At 43.8% G+C, this 24880-nt stretch overlaps 1 protein-coding gene across 2 annotated transcripts; it reads left to right on the forward strand.

Annotated features, from left to right (window-relative positions):
• The first annotated feature begins 2846 nt into the window (after nucleotides 1-2846).
• LOC106584151 (prolactin regulatory element-binding protein) lies at nucleotides 2847-13678 on the forward strand. Of its 2 annotated transcripts, none has more exons than XM_014169075.2 (10): nucleotides 2847-3047; nucleotides 4082-4258; nucleotides 4479-4668; nucleotides 5033-5286; nucleotides 5390-5470; nucleotides 5609-5736; nucleotides 7226-7399; nucleotides 12630-12702; nucleotides 12798-12957; nucleotides 13060-13678. In XM_014169075.2, the coding sequence occupies exons 2-10, from the start codon at nucleotides 4124-4126 to the stop codon at nucleotides 13152-13154; spliced, it is 1290 nt and encodes a 429-aa protein (XP_014024550.1). In that variant the 5' UTR covers nucleotides 2847-3047; nucleotides 4082-4123; the 3' UTR covers nucleotides 13155-13678. The 2 variants fall into 2 exon arrangements, with proteins under 2 accessions (XP_014024550.1, XP_014024560.1); XM_014169085.2 differs by having other exon boundaries at nucleotides 5036-5286.
• The last annotated feature ends 11202 nt before the right edge of the window (nucleotides 13679-24880 follow it).

Genomic DNA, 24880 nt, shown 5'->3' on the forward strand with positions numbered 1-24880 from the left:
TTCCAAATAGGATAACTACATGTAAATAGCCTATGGTTATTCATTATAACTGGATGAGCATGCTCTAATATGACACTTGATTTCATTTAATTGATTATTTGCCACTAAAGTTTGCATGGTGTTTTTATGCCTCCTGGCCATACCACCACAATGTCTGAGTGCACTAATTGACTCTGACCATTATCACATCAAATTATCTACTTTTATAGTTTAAAAAAATAAAAATAGGAAAAAAAGTTTGGAAGCCTGGGCCTACCCCCTAAATCCAACAAGCACCATAAAATAAATATGCATGTCACTTGAACCAGTCTTTGGGAGGGAACAATTGATAGCTACTTATCGACAGCTGTTCCCCCATCGGCTTGAACAATCCAAACAAGAGCAGCAGCCCCACTACACAACATCAGTTGATTTTGCTCATACACAATGCACACCCTGTTTCAAATCTAAGGTTGCTTACACAATTTAGCAAATCTTACAGCGGGTGAAGCGAAATGCTTGTTACTAGCTCCTAACAATGCAGTAAAATGCCAAACAATGTGTGTGTGGAGAAGGAACTGAGTCTAGTCTTGGAGCTCCAGGGCTGTTCATGCACTATATGGCATCGTTCTTTATTATTATTTTTGGACTATGAGATGTGTTCAGGTTGTTGTGTCTGGTCATTTGTTTGTGTCCCGGAAACGCTACTGGCTGTGCAGAACCTGTGCAGAGACCGGCTTCTTTCGTTGACACCGCCATGAGACCTGTATTGATTATTCCACTGAAACCCTGTATTGAACGTGTGATCAATACCCAGACCATTGACCTTTTTTTACTGGAAACAAACTCATCAACAACATCTCCCTGCCTCTCAGGCCCAAATTGAACAATCATACTTCCCCTGTACTCATCCCTCTATAGCTTGGGGTGTGTGTGATACCCAATATCACAAGGTCATCTGTCCTCTCCCTTGTTACTATGCCCCCCCCCCCAATAAAAACACACCCCTTGATCTTTCCTTTGCCTCATTTTTTTAAAAGTACATGATGTATCAATTTGGATTTTGTCAAGGAAGCAGAGGTTAGAGGCCACGAGAACACATGTGAACATATTTTTGAAGCTGTGCTAATCATTGAGAATTAACCTACCGCTACCGTTATGTGCCTAGAGTGATGCAGCCAATTGAGAATAGATGAGGCTTGTAGGTAACCTCTCTGTGAAAGTGATTCATTAATTGCTGGATTCCAAGACTGATGTTGCCTTGGAGAGACAGATTTCCCCAGAGAACAGCCAACAATAATTATTAAACGAGTGCTCTTTAGCACCAGCAAAGGCTGAGGTAGGACAGATGACGACGGTGTGCAAAATTAGACACAGGTTATGGGAGGCAATGGATTAGGGTACATCCTTTAACAGTTGACAGATGATTATGTAATGTCATGATTTTATTCGGAGGCATAACAATTGATTGCTTTACTAAAGCGGATTTTACAAGTCCGGTTTTCAGAATGATCTCTTCCAAGTACCAAATGGGACAGGGAAGGGAGTGACAAATTAAGCCTGTTTATTGTGTTTAACCATGTCTCTCATCATGTTTTCTCTAGATTCATAGAATAAACATTGTCCTATAACAATATCACAATCATTCTCTCAGTATCACTATGAATGCATGATTGTTTTAGAGAGACATTTTACATTTTTTTTACATTTTAGTCATTTAGCAGACGCTCTTATCCAGAGCGACTTACAGTAGTGAATGCATACATTTCATACAATTTCATACATTTTTTTTCTGTGCTGGCCCCCCGTGAGACCATTTGTTTCATCATCCCTCTCATGTGATTAAGCCGATACACTGTAATTCTTTGAATTACCCTGTTGGGCAGAATCAGAATAGGACATCAGATGTGCATATTGTTTCCCATGGCATTGGCCACAGAGGACAAAGAAGAAACAGATTATTTGCACAAGGAACGTGTTATTATCAATACATTGTTTGGCCAATATAGGCCTGTGCAAATATTTTCTGCTGTCCATGATCTGCAGAAGGTTTTAGATCTATGTAGAATAGATCTATGTAGCCTTCCCTGTAGCTCAGTTGGTAGAGCATGGTGTTTGCAACGCCAGGGTTGTGGGTTCGATTCCCACGGGGGGCCAGCACAGGAAAAACAAAAAAAAATCTATGAAATGTATGCATTCACTACTGTAAGTTGCTCTGGATAAGAGCGTCTGCTAAATGACTAAAATGTAAATGTAATACATCTATGTAAAACATGTGTTGCAAATATTTGGCTCTTGCTTTGCAATGCTATTAAAATGTTTATTGTATTTAGAAAAAACAACTATACAGTTCAATCAATACAGTGTCACAGAACAATGAGATAGATGTTTCACCGGATATATAAATCTGAAGCATCCGGTTGGTATTTCCACTCACCACCAAATATGGTTTAGAGGAAACCCAGTGGCTGGCAGTGGGAAAAGATTGAGTGAGATGGATTTTTGGCCAACATTCTGCAAATCTTCTCATCGATTAAACATTCAATCTTAATACAGTTTTCTGTTCCCCAAACTAGAATATGTTACGAACAGAGTGGACCAAGTTTTGTAGACTTTACCCTTTGCCAAAAATAAAAATAAATGTATAACAATGCGCTGTTTAGTAAAGCAATGGCGAATTGAGTTTTTGCGCACGCGCACTTCCCAGAGTAGGCGTTCCCTAACGAAAATATGCAAATAATGCTGGAACGCACCAATAGCATTTCGCTAGGTCGTGCTTGGCACTGCCCACTATGATTACTTTTCTTTTATTGGAAACGATAGACCACACCCTATCTAGCGATAGTTCTAAAAAAATATATTTGACAGTGTACGTACAGGGGCGTATTTAAGACGTGATCGCGCAGATTGCACGCTGCTGACGTGTTTGTAGGGAAGTAGCAAGTTGGCTATCTAGCTAGCAACTTGAGCGTTATTTTCATTATGATATGTGCGGCCAGTGACAGCTCATAATGCGAATAATAGCCAACTAATTGACATCAGAAGAGAAATCGGAGCAGAGTACACAGGTGGAGTTTGCAAGACCTCAAATATATTGGCATCCACTACACCATTCATGCTCAAGTAGCTAATGGTTGGCTGGCATGCTAAAAGCTTAGATGGCGAGTTAGCTAGCTAGATAAACGGTCTTGTTCAGATTTATTTTGCAGTGACAATTGCTAAGATTTCAAGTTAGGTAGCTAGCTAGCTAACAAGACTTTCGCGATGGGATGTTTAGCGAGCTAACATTAAAATAACAAAACCTGTTCTAGTTAGTAAACGATGTAGCAAGCGCGTTAGGCTTGCCAGCAGAAGATACCATCCCAACCGTTACTCTTGTTTACACCTGAGATCATAACGCAATCATGGTTACATTAACACACATTGGAGTCGGCGCGACATATGGGACGGGAAACGTACCTCATTTCAGGAATGGGATATGCCACTGTACTCCAAATGTCACCTTTATCCACACTACTCCACCGAGAAGATTGAAATACTGCCAGTTTCCAGAAAACGTCACTTTATCTTCAGCTAGCATGAAGCCGAAAAGAGCAGTTTCCCAGGAAAACTAGCAGTATTTCAATCTTGTCAATGGTGCAGTATGGATAAAGGTACAATTTGGAGTACAGTGGCATATCCCATCCCTGCATTGAGGTATGTTTTCCGACCCATATCGCACCCCGACTCCATAGTGTTTTAATGTAACCATTATTGTGTTCCGCCCTCAGTGCAGCTCAGTGTAAACACGTAGGGTCAGTATCTTCTAAAACAGGAAAAATATGTGTAATGTCTTAATACACAATTGTCCACCACCATTTTCGGGAACAATTTAGGATGTTGCAAACCGCATTCAGCCAAGGGTGTGCAACATCCTAAGTTGTCTGAAAATTGTATTTAACTTCTGGCTTCCCATGGACTGTTTTGTGCAACCAAATACAATTGAAAACAACGCTAGTGTATGTAAGTACACCAGCATTGCTAAAAGCAGGGATCTAGCTACTATTGTGTAATGATTGTTTTTTGACTTGTATTTTGAGTTCTCATGCATCTGTTTCTACAGACAAGGAATTTGCCGTGAAGTGGATTGATTCCTTCAAGAGCCATGGGCAAATGGAGGATGCCAGACCTGTATAGGGCCCCCTTCCCCCTCTACACAATCAAAGTCGACCCCAAAACAGGATGGGTGATCATTGCAGGAGGGGGAGGCGCTTCCAAGACGGGCATAAAGAATGCAGTGGTAAGCTACTGAATGTTTAAGTGACCATGTAATGGTTCAGCTCTATGGGGATAATCTCTCAATTTCTAGTATTTTCACACCTTTTTACATTGCATGTATTCTGTAAGTGTGAAAATGCAGAAACATTGTAGACGTGTGATTCAGCATTTATTTTGATCGAATTAAATCTGAGTAATGTTGTACAGTATTTGCTAAGTTAAGTCGTGACTGTCTTTTTCAGCACTTCCTGGGTTTGGAGTTGGTAGGAGACCAGCACTGTGCCACCCTGGTGCACTCTCATGACACAGACACGCGTGCCACTATGAACCTGGCAATAGGCGGGGATGTGATCGCCGCAGGGCAGGACGGCAGATGCAGCCTCATGCGCTTCAGACAACGCCAGACCAGGGGAAAGGCCGCAGCCAAAGACGGTAAGGAAGGAACACCCCCAAAAACCTGCCATTCCCTTTTATAAACCTTTTTATACACAAAGTTCAAATTATCTTTACAGATACATTTACTGTAATGTCATTCCTATCTTACATTTCATCTATTACATCTGTGTTTCTCAATCCTGGTCCTGGTGACCCAAAGGGCTGCACATTATTATTTTTGCCCTAGCACTAGCACACTTAATTCATCTAATCAACTCATCATCAAGCCTTTGATTACTTAAATCATGTTTGTTTGTGGTAGGGGGAAAAAAACAAAAATGTGCACCCCTTTGGGTCCCAAAGAGAATGATTGGGCAACACTGCCTTACATTAACACATCACTATGCCCCTTATTTTCCAGCAGGGGGTGGCAGTGAGCAGGGCGCAGCTAGGAGACGAGCTGGGAAAGGGGGTAAGGGTAGTGAGGGAGCTGCTGCTGCTAGGGGCAATGTGTCCGAGATGAAGGATAACACCACCCAGATCTCTGTTGACACGTTTGGGGAGGTGCAGTCGGACCTCAACCCCCAGGACCCCCTCCAGAAGTGTGTGAGGTTCAGTCCTGATCTCAGCCTCCTACTGACTGGCGGAACAGACGGACACATCAGAGTGTGGGAGGTGAGTTTAAGTTATGCCAAAATGTCCGCCATGTTGAGACTTCTCCCCAGTTGTTACTGTGCAGGTTTTGAGCTTGACTGTAATGCCGCTGCTCTCTCACCAGTACCCCTCCTTAAAAGAGAAGTTGGACTTCAAAGCCCATGAGGGGGAAATTGAAGACTTCGACATCAGTCCGAATAACAAGGTACTAACCAGCTAATAAGTATATGACCTCGATGTCTGTCTGTGTTGGAATCACATTAATAAAGAGGTTATAAACATGTGCAAGCTAAACTGGTAAGTATTTTCTGACCTGTGTGTGTTATTTTGTGTTTCTGTGTAGCAACTTGTGACGGTGGGCCGGGACTTTGCCTGCAGTATATGGAGTGGCAACCAACTGGCCATGAGCCTCTGTTGGCATGAGAAGATGCCTCAGATAGCAGCAAAGTCATACCGCTATATGTCTTGCAGGCAAGCACATACCCTTTTCTCCTACGAATTTTCACATATCCTGAAACATCACTGACAAATGGCTCTGGTCCCACTAGCATACCACATAAATTCAGCAAAAAAAGAAACGTCCTCTCACTGTCAACTGCGTTTATTTTCAGCAAACATTGTGTAAATATTTGTATGACCATAACAACATTGAACAACTGAGACATAAACTGAACAAGTTCCACAGACGTGACTAACAGAAATGGAATAATGTGTCCCTGAACAAAGGGGGGGTCAAAATCAAAGTAACAGTCAATATCTGGTGTGGCCACCAACTGCATTAAGTACTTCAGTGCATCTCCTCCTCATGGACTGCACCAGATTTGCCAGTTCTTGAACTGGAATGGCCTGAGCCCTCACCTGCCGATCCAACAGGTCCCAGACGTGCTCAATGGGATCGAGATCCGGGCTCTTCGCTAGCCATGGCAGAACACTGACGTTCCTGTCTTGCAGGAAATCACGCACAGAACGAGCAGTATGGCTGGTGGCTTTGTCATGCTGGAGGGTCATGTCAGGATGAGCCTGCAGGAAGTGTACCACATGAGGGAGGAGGATGTCTTCCCTGCAACGCACAGCGTTGAGATTGCCTGCAATGACAACAAGCTCAGTCTGATGATGCTGTGACACACAGCCCCAGACCAAGACGGACCCTCCACCTCCAAATCGATCCCGCTCCAGAGTACAGGCCTCGGTGTGCCGCTCATTCCTTCAACGATAAACGTGAATCTGACCATCACCCCTGGTGAGACAAACCGTGACTCGTCAGTGAAGAGCACTTTTTGCCAGTCCTGTCTGGTACAGCGACGTTGTTGCCGGTGATGTCTGGTGAGGACCTGCCTTACAACAGGCCTACAAGCCCTCAGTCCAGCCTCTCTCAGCCTATTGCGGACAGTCTGAGCACTGATGGAGGGATTGTGCGTTCCTGGTGTAACTCGGGCAGTTGTTGTTGCCATCCTGTGCCTGTCCCGCAGGTGTGATGTTCAGATGTACCGATCCTGTGCAGGTGTTACACATGGTCTGCCACTGCGAGGACGATCATCTGTCCGTACTGTCTCCCTGTAGTGCTGTCTTAGGCGTCTCACAGTAGGGATATTGCAATTTATTGCCCTGGCCACATTGCAGTCCTCGTGCCTCCTTGCAGCATGCCTAAGGCACGTACACGCAGATGAGCAGGGACCCTGGGCATCTTTCTTTTGGTGTTTTTCAGAGTCAGTAGAAAGGCTTCTTTAGTGTCCTAAGTTTTCATAACTGTGACCTTAATTGCTTACCGTCTGTAAGCTGTTAGTCTTAATGACCGTTCCACAGGTGCATGTTCATGAATTGTTTATGGTTTATTGAACAAGCATGGGAAACGGTGTTTAAACCCTTTACAATGAGGATCTGTGAAGTTATTTGGATTTTTACGAATTATCTTTGAAAGACGAGGTCCTGAATTTTTTTTTTTTTTCGCTCTCCCGTTTAGGTTTGGAAAAGTCGAGGACCAGAAAGACACCCTGAGGCTCTACACTGTCCAGATCCCCCACAAACGAGACAGAAAACCTCCACAATGCTACCTCTCTAAATGGGACGGCCAGAACTTCCTACCCATGCTGACGAACCCCTGCGGCACTGAGGTCATCTCCACCCTAGCTGTCAGGTGAGGAAGGATGGAGAGGATACCTAGGATTCAATTAATCTTTCCTTGATTACCTGCATCCTATTTCCTTGCCCCCTTCTGAACCGTATTGGAGAATGTCCCTCCCCTCAGACCTTCTTTTCCAATGCATTTTGAGAAGGCGAGGAGGAAAATCAGAAAGGATGCGAGGAATTGAGAAAGAGCCTTATTTGTTAATATCTGATAAGGTCGCTTAACTGCTCATTGCGGGTATTTCTCTGACGTTACTGTATCATAAATGTAGGGCTGGGAGATATGGCAAAATATATCACATTTTTCACATTTTATGTTATTTTATGTTGTTGAATAATAACATTTCTAAATTTGTTTCGAGTTGTGCATGATCCTAGGGTGGCTACACATACATTATAAGTTATTTTCAAAGGGTCTTTCTCTAGTCTGTACAATCAAACGTAGACCAAAAATTGATCTAATTTGACAGAATTTCCACAATGCCATGTAGGGGTGCACAATATGCAAAAAAAAATCAAGGCCTTATTTTTATCTAAATATTGCAATTGTGATTTGACTTGAGATTTAGATCAAAACACTTGGGTGAACTGTTATAATCATGGAAATAGAATGATTATTCTAATTCTACACTCACTGGAGAGTTTATTAGGTGCATCACCCCGTTCACGGAAATTGGATTGCTCCTACAGATAATGAGTTATAAGGCCGTGGCTTGCTATATAAAGCCGGCATCGAGGCATTCAGTTACTGTTCGGTTGAACGTTAGAATGGGCAAAACGAGTGACCTACAGTTGAAGTCGGAAGTTTACATACACTTAGGTTGGAGTCATTAAAACTCTTTTTTTTTTTTTTAAACCACTCCACAAATGTCTTGTTAACAAACTATAGTTAGGGCAAGTTGGTTAGGACATCTACTTTATGCATGACACAAGTAATTTTTCCAACAATTGTTTACATTAGATTATAGATTATTTCACTCATAATTCACTGTATCACAATTCCAGTAGGTCAGAAGTTTACATACACTAAGTTGGCTGTGCCTTTAAACAGCTTGGAAAATTCCAGAAAATGATGTCATGGCTTTAGACGCTTCTGATAGGCTAATTGACATCATTTGAGTCAATTGGAGGTGTACCTGTGGATGTATTTCAAGGCCTACCTTCAAACTCAGTGCCTCTTTGCTTGACATCATGGGAAAATCTAAAGAAATCAGCCAAGACATCAGAAAAAAACGTGTAGACCTCCACAAGTCTGGTTCATCCTTGGGAGCAATTTCCAAATGCCTGAAGGTACCACGTTCATCTGTACAAACAATAGTACGCAAGTATAAACACCATGGGACCACCTAGAGAACCTAGAGATTAATGTACTTTGGTGCGAAAAGTGCAACTCTATCCCAGAACAACAGCAAAGGACCATGTGAAGATGCTGGAGGAAACAGGTACAAAAGTATCTATATCCACAGTAAAACGAGTCCTATATCAACATAACCTGAAAGGCCGCTCGGCAAGGAAGAAGCCACTGCTCCAAAACCGCCATAAAAAAGCCAGACTACGGTTTGCAACTGCACATGGGGACAAAGATTGTACTTTTTGGAGAAATGTCCTTTGGTCTAATGGAACAAAAATAGAACTGTTTGGCCATAATGACCATCGTCATGTTTGGAGGAAAAAGGGGGAGGCTTACAAGCCAAACAATACCATCCCAACCGTGAAGCACGGGGGTGGCAGCATCATGTTGTGGGGGTGCTTTGCTGCAGGAGGGTCTGGTGCACTCCACAAAATAGATGTCATCATGAGGTTGAAAACTGTGGATATATTGAAGCAACATCTCAAGACATCAGTCAGGAAGTTAAAGCTTAGTCGCAAATGGGTCTTCCAAATGGACAATGACCCCAAGCATACTTCCAAAGTTGTGGCAAAATGGCTTAAGGACAACAAAGTAAATGTATTGGAGTGGCCATCACAAAGCCTTGACCTCAATCCTAATTTGTGTGAACTGAAAAAAACGTGTGTGAGCAAGGAGGCCTTCAAACCTGACTCGGTTACACCAGCTCTGTCAGGAGGAATGGGCCAAAATTCACTCAATTTATTGTTGGACGCTTGTGGACGGCTACCTAAAACGTTTGACCCAAGTTAAACAATTTAAAGGCAATGCTACCAAATACTAATTGAGTGTATGTAAACTTCTGACCCACTGGGAATGTGATGAAAGAAATAAAAGCTGAAATAAATCATTCTCTGTACTATTATTCTGACATCTCACATTCTTAAAATAAAGTGGTGATCCTAACTGACCTAAGACGGAATTTTTACTAGGATTAAATGTCAGGAATTGTGAAAAACGTGGTATGAAATGGTATGATCGTCGGTGCCAGGTACGCCGGATCCAGTATCTGTCTGCCCTCCTGGGCTTTTCACGCACGATATTATCTAGGCTTTACCGAGAATGGATGTTTGTTTGTTGCACTGGTCAGCAACAGTCCTGTGAAACAGCTCGTTGATGAGAAAGGTCGAAGGAAAATGGCAAGAATCTTGAACACAAACAAACAAATAGCGGCGCAGTACAACAGTGGTGTGCGATGGCATCTCGGAACGCAGAACTCGTCAAGCCTTCTCATGGATGGGCTATTGCACCAGACGACTACACTGGGTTCCACTCAATCAGCTAAAAACAAGAAGAAGCGGCACCAGTGGCCACGCGATCACCAACATGGGACAATTGAGGAGTGGAAAAACATTGCCTGGTCTGACGAATGTTGTTGCGTCATGCTGATTGCGGAGTCAGGATTTGATGTAAACGTAATCCATGGACCCATCCTGCCTGGTGTCAGTGGTGGTGTACTGGTGTGGGGAATTGTTTTTGCCAAACATTAGGTCCCTTGATAACGACATGCTGATTTAGGCCTACACCATCACTGGTGTCAGGCTGTATTAGCTAGCTACATTTGCTCTAACTCAGCTAAAAAATGTACTATCCAGCTAACTAGCGATTATCATTAGTGGCTAACACAATTTTTATCCACAACTTTCTAAGAAAAGAAACTAGCTGTTTGCAGACAGTAAGATACAAACAGTGTATTTATAGAACACCTATATTAATAAGCAATGTGGAAAGCAGGGTCGCTGTCATCAACATATTGTTGCATCTCCTGCATTGACCATGCAGACTGAAGAGTGAACGGGGCGGCAGGTATCCTAGTGGTTAGAGCGTTGGACTAGCAACCAAAAGGTTGCAAGATCGAATCCCTGAGCTGACAAGGTAAAAATCTGTCGTTCTGCCCCTGAACAAGACAGTTAACCCACAGTTAACCCACTGTTCCTAGGCCGTCATTGAAAATAAGAATTTGTTCTTAACTGACTTGCCTAGTTAAAGGATCTCGGCAAACATCTCGTTATCTAACAACAATTCCCCCCTGGGGCAGAGCTTGGGGAGAGAGACCACTCAAGCAGCGGAGTAAACTATAAAAACGGTGTATCACATTTAACAAACCAAACATTGAAATAGCGTTACAGAAGGTAAAGTAAAAACTCAAACTGGTCTGCATCAATACTGATATATACACTGCTCAAAAAAATAAAGGGAACACTTAAACAACACAATGTAACTCCAAGTCAATCACACTTCTGTCAATCACACTTCCAAGTCAATCACACTTAGGAAGCAACACTGATTGACAATAAATTTCACATGCTGTTGTGCAAATGGAATAGACAACAGGTGGAAATTATAGGCAATTAGCTAGACACCCCCAATAAAGGAGTGGTTCTGCAGGTGGGGAACACAGACTACTTCTCAGTTCCTATGCTTCCTGGCTGATGTTTTGGTCACTTTTGAATGCTGGCGGTGCTTTCAGACGGAGTCTACAACCCACACAAGTGGCTCAGGTAGTGCAGCTCATCCAGGATGGCACATCAATGCGAGCTGTGGCAAGAAGGTTTGCTGTGTCTGTCAGCGTAGTGTCCAGAGCATGGAGGCGCTACCAGGAGACAGGCCAGTACATCAGGAGACGTGGAGGAGGCCGTAGGAGGGCAACAACCCAGCAGCAGGACCGCTACCTCCGCCTTTGTGCAAGGAGGAGCAGGAGGAGCACTGCCAGAGCCCTGCAAAATGACCTCCAGCAGGCCACAAATGTGCATGTGTCTGCTCAAACGGTCAGAAATAGACTCCATGAGGGTGGTATGAGGGCCCGACTTCCACAGGTGGGGGTTGTGCTTACAGCCCAACACCGTGCAGGATGTTTGGCATTTGCCAGAGAACACCAAGATTGGCAAATTCGCCACTGGCGCCCTGTGCTCTTCACAGATGAAAGCAGGTTCACACTGAGCACGTGACAGAGTCTGGAGACGCCGTGGAGAACGTTCTGCTGCCTGCAACATCCTCCAGCATGACCGGTTTGGCGGTGGGTCAGTCATGGTGTGGGGTGGCATTTCTTTGGGGGGCCGCACAGCCCTCCATGTGCTCGGCAGAGGTAGCCTGACTGCCATTAGGTACCGAGATGAGATCCTCAGACCCCTTGTGAGACCATATGCTGGTGCGGTTGGCCCTGGGTTCCTCCTAATGCAAGACAATGCTAGACCTCATGTGGCTGGAGTGTGTCAGCAGTTCCTGCAAGAGGAAGGCATTGATGCTATGGACTGGCCTGCCTGTTCCCCAGACCTGAATCCAATTGAGCACATTTGGGACATCATGTCTCGCTCCATCCACCAACGCCACGTTGCACCACAGACTGTCCAGGAGTTGGCGGATGCTTTAGTCCAGGTCTGGGAGGAGATCCCTCAGGAGACCATCCGCCACCTCATCAGGAGCATGCCCAGGCGTTGTAGGGAGGTCATACAGGCACGTGGAGGCCACACACACTACTGAGCCTCATTGTGACTTGTTTTAAGGACATTACATCAAAGTTGGATCAGCCTGTAGTGTGGTTTTCCACTTTAATTTTGAGTGTGACTCCAAATCCAGACCTCCATGGGTTGATAAATTGGATTTCCATTTATTATTTTTGTGATTTTGTTGTCAGCACATTCAACTATGTAAAGAAAAAAATATTTAATAAGATTATTTCTTTCATTCAGATCTAGGATGTCTTGTTTAAGTGTTCCCTTTATTTTTTTGAGCAGTGTATATATTAAAATAGGGTATACCACCTAGCCCTGAATAAATGGGTTTGTATTAGATATTTGTTCTTCCCTGTTAACCAGAGTCAGTGGCTCTTTTTTGTTCTCGCTGTGTCCCACAGTGACTCTGGAACCTTTCTTGGCCTTGGGACAGTGACGGGATCAGTAGCAATCTATATCGCCTTTTCACTACAGGTAGAGACACACACACACACACACACACACATAATTAGCTGCCTTAGCTTATCCCTGTGTAACTCCCTATGTATCTTGTCTCATTGTCTCTGTAGAAGTTGTACTATGTGCAGGAGTCCCACGGCATTGTGGTGACCGATCTGGCCTTCCTGCCTGACACTCCCAAAGGCCAGAGCCTCAAAGGGAACAACGAGGCAGCCATGTTGAGTGTGGCTGTGGACTGCCGCTGTCAGATGCACACTGTACGCAACCGAAGTAAGTGGTTTGAATTGGTAGCATTGATTTAGCATTGTGAGTAGTATTGTCTTTTCCCTCACCCTCCTTTGTCTCTCTCTCTCTGCATCTCCACCATCCCAGGATCCTTCCCTATCTGGCTGGTGCTGTTCTTCTGTGGCCTCATGGTGGTGGGAGCCGTCCTGCTCCTGCAGCACCTCTTCCCAGGATTCATTTAGACATTGACGGGGAGTTAAGGAGAGGGAGAAGGAAAGAATCAGACTGCCCTACAACCACTACAATCTTCAACAACAACCTCCTGAGGAACCCCCCTGACACCACTCAATCCTGGAACATGCATCAATCTCCTACCTAGAGCCATCTTACCACACTTGCCCAACCTGGACTACATCTACTAGAGCCATTTACTCACCCTTAACCCAACAAGATTCCCTGCATCAATTACTATACCCTTAACCAATATTTGTATCCCCCATCCTTCCCTGTCACCCCTTGCCCTGATTTCAGGACTGCCCCCCCCCTCCCCAGTGAACCATCTGTGCTCCTTCCACCCCCAATAATGTGAGACATAAGAATTTCAAAAAAAATCTTAATCTGTAAATCTTCTTTTTGCTTTTCTACCATGGTGGGGAGTTAAGGGCTCAGCTTCAGCTCTACATCATCACGAATGTGCAAGGGGTTGGGCATTTTTATCGTAGATATTTAAGAAATAATGTAAAATTATAAATATACTTCAATCATTGCTCTTCTCAGTTTCCATCTGTCCTGTGCATACATAAACACACACTTGTAATTTTAGCAAGTTGGTTGGATAACATTTCTGTGTATGGATTTTCTGTACCAATTTCCAGTGAGGCCTGTTTTTCCTGCTTTGTCCACTAGTTGGCATCATAGACATTTGGTCTATCTCATGTTGTTAGTCCCAGACTGGAAAGCAGGCCAGGCAACGGCATCATGACCTTCAGAAAAACTAAATCAATTGTGTTTGTGGACTCCCCTTTAGCTCCATTTCCAATGTTGAAAGACCTGGCAATTTGAGTTCTGCTCTGAAGGTACCTGTATAGTATCTCTAATCGTCTCCTTTCAGGCCTATTCCGGCATTAAACCAGATTGACAGATGGAAGGGTGGTCTTTTTCTGCTCCACACAGCTCCGTAGATGTGTTTATGTACAACCATTCAGTCTGGGCCCAGGGCTTGTTCTGATTCGTCAGAGCTGGACCGACTGATTCATGTTAATGCTCTAGTCATTCACGTGACATTTTAACACTACTTAGCTAAGATAAAAGAAAGAGGAGGCAGGCTATGATCCAGTGTATGTGATGGTTTTCTGTATCTTGCAGAGTCTACATACTGTATAGTCTTTTGTAGCATGGAATTCAAGATTCTGCATGTTCTAGACCAAAGCACCATGGAGAGTGCTTGGTTTGTTTCAAATGGCCGACTAACACTATCATCAAGCTGTATAGTTCATCTGTGTTTGTTTCAACCAATTAAACACTTTATTGGAATCTCTTTTGTCGAGGCTTAATGGCCTTCAACTAAAGAGCTTTAATGACTTTCTCTTCCGCTGTCTTCACACTCTTTAAAATAATGCCACTAGCCCGTCTGGGTACCTGACTATGTAACAGCTTGGTCCTGGCCCCTAGTCTCACCACCATCCCTCTACATGCCTGGCCTAAGCACTTGCGTTGTTGCAGAGATGGAAAGGTTGCTGTGATACACTGGGACGTGTTCATTAAGCACCAAATGGAAGACGACGGACTAAAACAGGGACGGTCTACATGGACTTATCCAATAAGAAAGTCAAATTTTAGTTTCCCATTGTAATTAAAAAAAAAAAATGATTACCATTCTTGAACACGACCCAGGGGCATAATAGTAGGGCACAAGGTTGAAAACATTGGATATACAAATTAGAGGTATAGAATGGACATTATCTACCGTGAACTTTGTAATCTGGGATATTTTAAATGTTTGGTCCCACCAGTTCACATCATAACCTTTATAGGTGCTTTGCCAGTGACAACAAAGACACTTCTTTAGGGAGCAAGAAACCTTGAGAGGCTTGCATTGCTGGCATGTTGGCCGCAATATTGTTTGGCTTTGGCACACACCACACACTGGATGGGGTTTAAGCCTTAAACCAGCCAGCAGCCAACCAGCCAGCAGGACTACAATTTGTTTGATCAGAATTGACTTGCCAATTTTCCTCCCTCAATATCAAGGCCTTTGATCACTGATGGGTAGAATGTCAAGGAGTGTGGGCTCTCTACCTCTTCAATTTCTGTTACAGCAGCAGTGTGTCATTTGTACAATGTCTCTCTTAAAAACAAACAGGCAGAATATACCCTTCAAAGGTCGAATGCAGCCGGTTTTATTTCAATATCAAATCATTTCTGGGTAACAATTAAGTACCTTACAGGGATTGTTTTCAATTAAAATTATCAAAAATAAACAAAAATTGCTTTTTAGCAAAGAGAAAATTCTCAAGCAAGAATTTTGTTAGGACTGTCTGGGAGTGGTCTGAGTGGGGAGGGGAAAACTGAAAACTAGCTTTTATTGGCAGAAAGGTTTGGAGCTCTTTCTTATTGTTCTATTAACCAGGCAGGCCAAAACAGAAATTCCAGCCAGTCTTTTCAAACAGCTCTTACAGGTAGCCTAGTGGTTAGAGCATTGGGCCAGTAACTGAAAGGTTGCTAGATCAAATCCCTGAGCTGACAAGGTAGAAATCTGTCGTTCTGCCCCTGAACAATGCAGTTAACCCACTGTTCCTAGGCTGTCATTGTAAATAAGCATTTGTTCATAAATGACTTGTCTAGTAAAATAAAAAAGGGCCTTATAATTTTCACAATATTATAGTATATACATTATAAAACACAGAAAAATCACATTTTTGATTGCACTGGGCATTTAAAGAGATTCTCTGGTACTTTTGTATACTTTTAGCCAGTAGTTCTGAAAGTAGTCCCCAAAAAATGTGTACTATGTGCAGAAATGTACACCACCTCATTGCTCTCACTCTCTCTAATGTACACTGAGTCGTTGGGCCCGCTCTGCAACCTCATTTGATAAATCTGGGCAGGCCTCCTGCTAGCTGTCAGTCAAATGCGAGGGGCTGAAGCTCATTGGCTAGAACATGAATTGCTAGGGGGCTATCCCATAAGGGGGAAATGTAGGGAAAATGACACGGGACAACTTCAAGAAAACAGTTTCGTGGCTAATTGAGGTAAGACAGTAATTCTGATAATTAATTATGAATGTGTAACAAGGTTGGTTATGTTTCCACTTGACACTACATAAATATGTATTGGATGTTTACGTATTCATTTTGGTTGGTTGAGTTTACATATCAGTGAGGTGTTATGCCATTGGTCATGCTTGCAGATAGGGGGAGATCGCAAATTTAAATTCTTTGATATTGACATTCAATTGGTAGGTCACGTTCTGAAATACTGTATTCTATTTTCATATTTATATGTGGTGGAGTTCACTATGCACATGTCCTGATGTGTATATACAGTATATATGTGTATGGTACCTGTTAGATATTGGGGGCATCCTATGATCTGCTTTTGTATGTTATTGCTGTTAGAGCGAGTTAGCTCGCATGCTCTAATTGTAATGGTCACGTTAGCTCCCTGCTAATTCACAGTTATTTCCATGTTAACAGACAAATCACAAATCTACAGCCATAAACATATTGTTGTCCTGCACTTCTAATGCGCTTCCTTGTGTCTATCGTCAGAATAAACACAAATCAACTGGCATCGCTGGCTGGACAGCCTTTTCTTTAAAAACACAAGGCAAGAGAGTCACGAAGTACGATCACATCTGTTACACTACTGGTGCCGAGACCAGTCATCTTGTCTTCGCTGGACAGCTGTTACACATGTATGAACTACACCCAATCAAATCAAATTGTATTTGTTGCATACATATATTCAGCAGATATTATTGCGTGTGTAGCGAAATGCTTGTGTTCCTAGCTCCTGCAGCTCCAGCAGTATGAACTAGACATTGACACATCCAGCCTAAAGAGGGAGGTTTAATGATTACTTCCTTAGTTGCTAAAGTTCCAGAACATGTCTTTAAGGCTTTCACTGAAAAGAAATGTGTGCATGTGTGCACCCACAGTTTGTTTGGCCAACAGGTGGCACTGTGTGTCTGGCAAATTCTTGCTGTATAGTGGTGGAAGTCCCCATGTTGTTGATCTAACCTACATTCTGATTCAGTTGAAGCAGCACAACCTTCCCACACATCCAAGCCAGTTATCACAGATAGGGGGGAAAGTCTCAGACCTCTCAGACTCAGAGGTCTATGGTTTCTCTAGTAAAGCCCAAGGCCACTTCACAATGGCAGTATGTGTTTCATTGTGAAGCTCTCTAAATGTTGTCTGTCCAGCCAGCCATCCCTGGTTTATTTGTCTATATGAGAGAGCGAAGGGGCAAGTAGCAGTCATCATTGTGCTGAAAATCCTGAGCTCCATCAGTGAGACAAAATTACGTCCTAAAAGGTCAGCAGCCATGTTTGCGCAACCCCCTCGCCCCTCCGAAACGTCATTCTTCTCACCAAATTGTGAAGCCGATTCAGACATTTCCCCAAATTACACCCCCACCCTCCAGCCAGCCTCCTCCACCCCACGGCCCACCCCTACATCAGCACAAGGCAGGAAACCCAACTCCCACCTCTCACCTACATCGCAGCCCAGCCCAGCAGGAAATGAATTCCCCAGACAGGCCAGTGTCTCAAACTCCATGAAGAGGAACAAACACCATCTCTTTCTCTTTATTTCACCTCCTGTCCTCCCGACAACGCACATACCCTGTGGGCCCGTTGACTTAAACTTGCCAGACCAGTAAAATGGTTTCAATTTGTCTGAGGAATTGACTGGTGGCATTGGGCAAAATGGCTAGACAGCGAGGGGGAAGTTTGTCTTTCTCCATAGTGGTGACTAAGCCAATGACCACGATTATCTGTCCCATCGTGGTGATTGTTTTGGCGTACCTTTGATAATACAGTAATACAGTAATAATGCAGACCAGGGTCATGTATCTCAGTGGATGGGTTTTGTTGGCTGGCCAGTCAGCCTGGTCTGCACAGAGCATTGGGGACTCCTGTTCAAATGAGACTACTAAAACGCTATTGTTTTCATGATTGGATCAAACCTTGTGGGACAACATGAACTCAGGGGTAGGACGTAGCATTGTAAATGTAAATGCGGGACACTCTAATCAGTATGATATGTTATGATTGGTATGGTATGTATTAATTTGTGGATGTCCATTATCCATTTCATTACATTTACATTTAAGTCATACTAATTACTACTAATTTGAGTGTCCCACATTTACATTTACTATGCTACGTCTAGTCTATGAGACCAGGCTGTGTGGGACCACTGATTCAGATACTGTCATGTCGAATTACAGGGAAACATTGATCTTCTTTGCATTTCTCTTCGCTTCTAGTGTAAAAAATGCTTCAAACTCACCCAGTTGGATACAGTTATGGTATCAGAGAGCGGCCCTTTAAATGGATTTCAAAGGTGTGAGATAGAAATCATAAAACATGCATGTTTCCACTATAAAGGCAGGCCTCTCCCGTTGCTGCTTCAGGTGTGTTGAAGATCAAGCATTTCAAATTAGGGAGGGAAAAAAACACATTCTCCCAGATGAAAAGGTTTCCCGGGGTCTAAAACACATAAAATACAGTCTTAAATGTAGTACAGTTAAGCAATAATGTGAAACAGACAAGCAGGGCAAACATTATACCTGCCTTTGCCTCTATCAGCATGGCAAACAACTGAGATATAAAAGAGACCCCCCCCACACACACACACAACACGCTAAACCCCATACAGTGCCTTCAGAAAGTATTCATTCCCCATTGACTTATTTCTCATTTTGTTGTGTTACAGCCTGAATTCAAAATTGATGAAATACATTTTTTGGTGGCTTACGTTAACCACTTAGGTCACGTTAGCCACAACCAATTGGAATTCATAACAATAATGTTTTGAAAATGTGTAAATTAGTAAATGATTGTAGAAATTGTTACAACAACCCTTACATCCTAGTGTTCTCCATCGATCATTGTCCATTTGCATCAAAGCCATGTTGGAACATTGGTATTCCACGTGTCTGTTAATTGAGTATTGCATAAGTTGGCAACACTGGAGCTTTTTTGTCTGACTGTGGCTATCAGGACAGTGTTTGAGCTAGAGCCCTGCACAGGCATGCATTTTAACCCATGCCCGCAACATTCGGGCTCTACCCTACCTTGGCCGGATTGCTTGAAGGCCCGGCCCTGCCTGAAACCTGACATTAGAAATCCTCCATTAGTAAATCCATTAGCTGCTACACTCTGTCTGTCACTCGCTCCCTGCGCGCTGCTCACTCTGTATACGCTCTGCTCATGGACCTCCGAGTCTGTGAGTATCCATAGCAACTGCTCCGTTTGGGCTGCTCTGCTCAATGAAGAGACATGAGAGAGCAGTTAGCTGTTAGCTACTTTTTGTCTCTCTCTCTCTAAACTCAGACAAAACATCATTATTTTCTGTGAAATAATCTCTCCTGTTTTATATTTGACTGAAGCGCTTCTGATACCATGTTATGATATTAGTCAGACATGACTGAACTGTGCAGCAGAGCACGAGCAAATGGCTCAGCTTCAAAATGGTAATGATCAATTTAGTGATACCCTAGCCCTGCTTGTACTCTAGTTATTGATGAAAATACAGGCCCTACCTGGCCCTAACCCAACGTATAATGTTGGGGCCTGTCGGGCTCGGGTCAGGTAGCAGAGCTCAAGTTTGAACCCAGAAGTCGCCCCCTCCTGGTAGCCTCTGCAGCCCAGAAGCCTAACCTTTCATAGCCACATCACAGCAGCATACCGCACAGCAGTGGAGAGGCCAGGCCAGCTGCCTTTGACTCAAACCTCCTGTCCACTCATCTCCATCTCTCAGCCCTATCTTGGATGGGAGAGGAGGAATTCCTCATTATCGTATGGTCCTCTCTATAGATATAAAATGTTTTATATGAATGATATACGACCACTCTTAAGGTCTTTTCACCCATTATTGGGAACCGACAAAGAGCGAGGAACCACTTTGAACAAAATGTGTAACATACCTTTGTACAGTACCATAGATGGTACAAGAAATAGGCTGTGTCTACATGCATGTGTGTGTAGGCTATTTCATGTTTGACTTTAATTCTGTGTGTTTGTAAGAGTGAGTGTAATTGTGTGGCATAGAACTGGAACAGTGTAGTGTGCTTATGTCTCTTTCTGTGTGTGTTTGCAGTGTGGTGAGTGAATACGTCTTTGAGTGTACTGTATGTGTGGCTGTGTATTTGAGGTGAGTACAGCATATGGGGGATGGAGTGACTATGTGCTTGGGGATTGAGTGACTGTGTGTGTATGGGAGAGTGCTGTAGTCTAGCAGTGTGATTGTATGAGGTGTTGGGGTAGCCAGAGTGGCACCAGGTACAGTGCTTTATCGGAGATGGAACACATTAGAGAGTATTATTGCTTCAGCATGTTTCGGTCCACACATTACTTCACTCCCACTCACTCCTATCACAACCAGTTTGAATTGGAAGGGTTAGGGGTTAGCTTTAAATTCCACAGATAAAATATACATTTATTTTAATTTCACTCAACCCTGTCTCTTTGTGAGTGTCTGTGTGTGTGTATACTGTGTGCTGTGTGTATATACTGCATCTGTGTGTGTGTGTGTGTGTGTGTGTGTGTTCATGTGGCTACAACCCCAACATAAGACGAAACAGAAGAATACTGCTTGAGATTGTTGGTGGTCGAATGTATAGTAAAACATGATCCGCACTGAGTTAAATTTTGTGGTGGGCAGACCCCAAGGAGTCTAGAGAAGAAAGAAAAAAGAGTGTTTGTTTTTGATGAGAAGCTGTTGGGATGGGCTGGAAAGAAAATAGCAAAAAATGTGTGTCAGGGACTTTAATTGTAGGGCCCCTTAATCTGGAATGATTCACCCCCATGTCTGGGAGGCAGAAAGTGAGTCAGTTTTTAAATGTGGACTAGAACCTCATCTCTACCTCCCTCCCATGCCGTCCCGTGGCCATGCTCTGGTTATTCTCATCTGGCCATTGTTTAAATACTGCTGACCCGTCTCACCAACTCAGGGTGGTATGATCGCCAGGCAGTCTTGCTGGCACAGATTAAACAAACACACACACACACACATATATACATATAGCCACATATGCACAGACAGACATAGGCTGTGGACTTGATAGCGGGGTGTGCCTCTGTAGATGCCAAGTCCTACCCAAAACCTGGCAGGCCTATGTCTTTCTAAACATTGGTGTTCTAATGGTATCTGTCAATGCCGTTTCAAAACGTCATAACTTACCCCACAGGAGAGGTCAAATATAATCAGATTACATGGGATGGAATGACACCTGATGAGATAACTAAAGCCCATGTGTCTTAGTCTAGTCTAGCGTCTAAGCTCTTACCCTAGCAGCAAACCCAGGCCAGTGGTGACCTAGCCACAATGAGCCAGGCAGTGAGTAAGCCGGGATTTCCAGCGAGAAAACCCTGTCTCCCATCCCACACAGACACACCACAAGTGTCTGCGCCGGGGCCCCTCTGCACTGACGTCAGCCATGGAGTCAGCCGGCCCATGGCTGGAGTGGAAATCTGTCGCACACAGCTAAAAGTGGCCCTGTCTGTGGATGTGTGTGTAAATACGCCAGAGCTCAAATAGAAGGCCACATAAACAAGAGGAAAAAAACAACAACAAACAAGATACTAAGGATGTAAAAGTATATGATTTTCTTTTTCATGAACAAAATCTCCCAGGGTAAACAAAACAAATCTCTTTAACTCTTTCGATATAAAAAAGCATAACCCTGCAATGCCTCACACAAGCATGTCCTATACATATAAAATAGTAGGCTAAATATTTAAATGTTAATTGGCACACCACCACACACACACACACACACACACACACACACACACACACACACACACACACACACACACACACACAATAGATACAGTATGTTGAATTTGCTGGCAGAACACAGTTGAAGTTCTGACTCTCCTGGCTCGTGCCCACCGGACAGTAGACAGTAGACACAGAGCGGAACTGGACCCTGGCAGCCAAGATGTATGGAAAGTCACAGACATGTTATTGAGGCTGTGACGCAAAGCCCTGAAAGGCAACAAAACTGTATATAATCAGCAGTAGGATGTTTGTTTGTGTGTCAAACATCATTGTTTCTAATCATACTGTGCTTTGTGCCATGTGCGTAGAGTCTGGCCGACAAGAAAGCCTTGGTGGCGAACCTTAACTACGGTTCTGCCCACCCATTTAGCCACAGTCTGTCTGGGCCATAGATGGGTTAGCTGACAATGTCACAAAAACAATGTACACGCTTCAATGGGGCAGAAATATGTGTGTTTATTTACATTTTCAATTGAAATTGGAGACTAAATATTGTTAACATGTTGTGAACAATGTAAGCCAACCCCATCTGTTTTGCCCCATAGTTGCGCACGTGTCGATTTAGTTGCTAAACAACCAACCCATCTATTGGTATGGGCACTTTCTCCCAGCCTGCTATATACCACTCTGGTGAGAACAGGGTGCCACAGCAGAGTGGGGGCGTTTTCGGGGCGTTCTTTCCTTTCGGCTTCTATTTCGGTAAACCAGACGGAATAATTTTGACTCTTTTTTTTTGTGTCACCGTGGTGGCTATGGTGCCCGAGTGAAGGACAGGGTATTAAATAACACAGATGATGGGAATCTGGGTGCACACGCCCTGGCCCTGCTGCTGCTGACATTTTGGGTCTAATATAAGGAGTTCTGAACTCAAACATGGAAAAGACAACATAGTCGCATTAAGAGAAGGACTTTGGTGTCTGACAAAAGGGTAATGAAACAAAGAAAATGACAGGGTGAGTGGAACAACTATGTCCCTCTGTCCCACTGTCTGTCTGACTCCCTCCTTCCCTTTCCCTCTGTCTGGCTGTCTTGGCCCGTTAGAGCAGCATGGGGCTTGCCTGCTGAGGCGAGAGTGGGGAAACTGATGCTGCGACAGGACAGGGGTAACACGATCATTATGTTCCACAGACAAGTCTGAAGTCTTCGAAAACGACTCACATCTTCACTTGTCAACATTTAGAAATTATATATTACTGCGTCATGGGTTATTTCTGGTATCTCTCACAGACCCACAGTCTGGTCTGGTAAACTCGCATCGATGACAGAGATATGGGTCAACTTGCTCAGCCAGTCCTTGGAGCTAAAGCCATGTGTGGCGCATCACAGACACACGTTGTGGGGCTTGTGGTGGGGGGCTCCCTGCTGGTGACGGCACCACTTTCTCTACCGCCCGCTCTTTAAGACGCAAGCGGCACAATGAAATTATACGTCTAGCCCAGGGCAAACATTGTGTAATTCACCGTGATGCGGTTTGATCCCCAGTAGTAGCACATGGTTTGTGTGTGGTGGTGGTGCTCTGAGGGAGGTAGCATGTATGTTTATGTGTGTGTGCCGCAGGGCTGATGTGTTAGATCAGCGATTGAGCTTTGGTTTGCCGTGATGAGACATCCTCCTCTCACATGCGGGCCTCTGTCTCTCGCAGCACTGGATAGTTAGCAGAGTAAAGGGGCCATTTTGACTCCTGTGAGGTGAAATAAATCAGAGGGTCTCTCCAGCTGTTCCCCGATCAGACCAGTCCAGATGGAAACAGGCTGAGGCAGCAGTGCTGGGGGGCAGTGTGGGCAGTCAGGCTCATTACTATGAGGTCAGTTACCGGTCTGCAGACTACCTGTGATGGTGATGATCACACGTGGCTAACGGCTAGCTAGAGGTCCATTTCTCCATGCTGGGATGAGAGGGACCAGTGGATATGAAAGAGTATAGTCCCACTCTCCCTGGATAGCGTGCCTACAGAGGTAGTGGGGGTGGTGATCCAAAATATATCTGGTCTGAATCCCAAACATCTCCCCTTCAACCCTGCTATGAATGAGACAACCACCACACCACTAACGGCAGTCTGGCACTCACAGTCTCAGCATCAGAGAGGAACGTAGGTAGCTGACTAGCAATTTTCACCTGGACTATACCTCCTGATGTATGCATCTGACTGGCGACTGCAAACATACTCACTAACACAACACAAACACACATAGACACATACTCATTCACAGCCATTTTATTTGCATGAGGTAGTCACACCCATTCTACACCGCATTAAATAAGATGTTGGTAATCATCTTTAACATATGAAATACATTCAAAATATTTTTTGGGGGGGTGAGGCAACTGCACAGGTTTAGACTATTCCTCTATAAATAAAATCAAACTATAAAAAATGATCTTCTGGTAAAACAATCAGTGGTCTCGTAAACAACACGCCCCTAAACGCCCCTGTGAGTATGGCATTAAATGTCACAGCGCACTGAAACTGGCAAGTGACAGCCATCTGAAAACCCCATGACAAATACAGGAACAATCTGTCTGAAGCACAACATTGCGTGTCAATGACTGGACAGTCTCAGACTGCCCGAGTGCATTCTAGAATGTCTACTGCTATTGGCATCACCTGCTGTTACACCACACGATTGGTCAGGAAACATAAGTGTATGTTTTAGTCCTCAACTCTTTTTTTCTCAAGTATCAAGCCAAACATACTGGTTGTTTCATTAATTGAAATTATGGAGCCTTGCATAATCTTAAAAAACAAACAAACCTAGAGTCGACTAAAGCACCCGTGCGTCAGTCTAATTAACATAACACAAAAATCCCCATAAAAAGTCTGTTTAAATGAAAGATATCTGTTTTTTTGCATGGGTCTCAATCCACCGACATCGGCTTTCCTCATTTGCGGTGGAAAGTGGCAGAGCTCCAACACTGTTTGTCAGGCCAGGAGACATCCTGAAAATCGGGATGTA

This window comes from Salmo salar, chromosome ssa02 (genome assembly GCF_905237065.1).
Source record: "Salmo salar chromosome ssa02, Ssal_v3.1, whole genome shotgun sequence".
In the NCBI taxonomy this organism is placed as follows: Eukaryota; Metazoa; Chordata; class Actinopteri; order Salmoniformes; family Salmonidae; genus Salmo; species Salmo salar.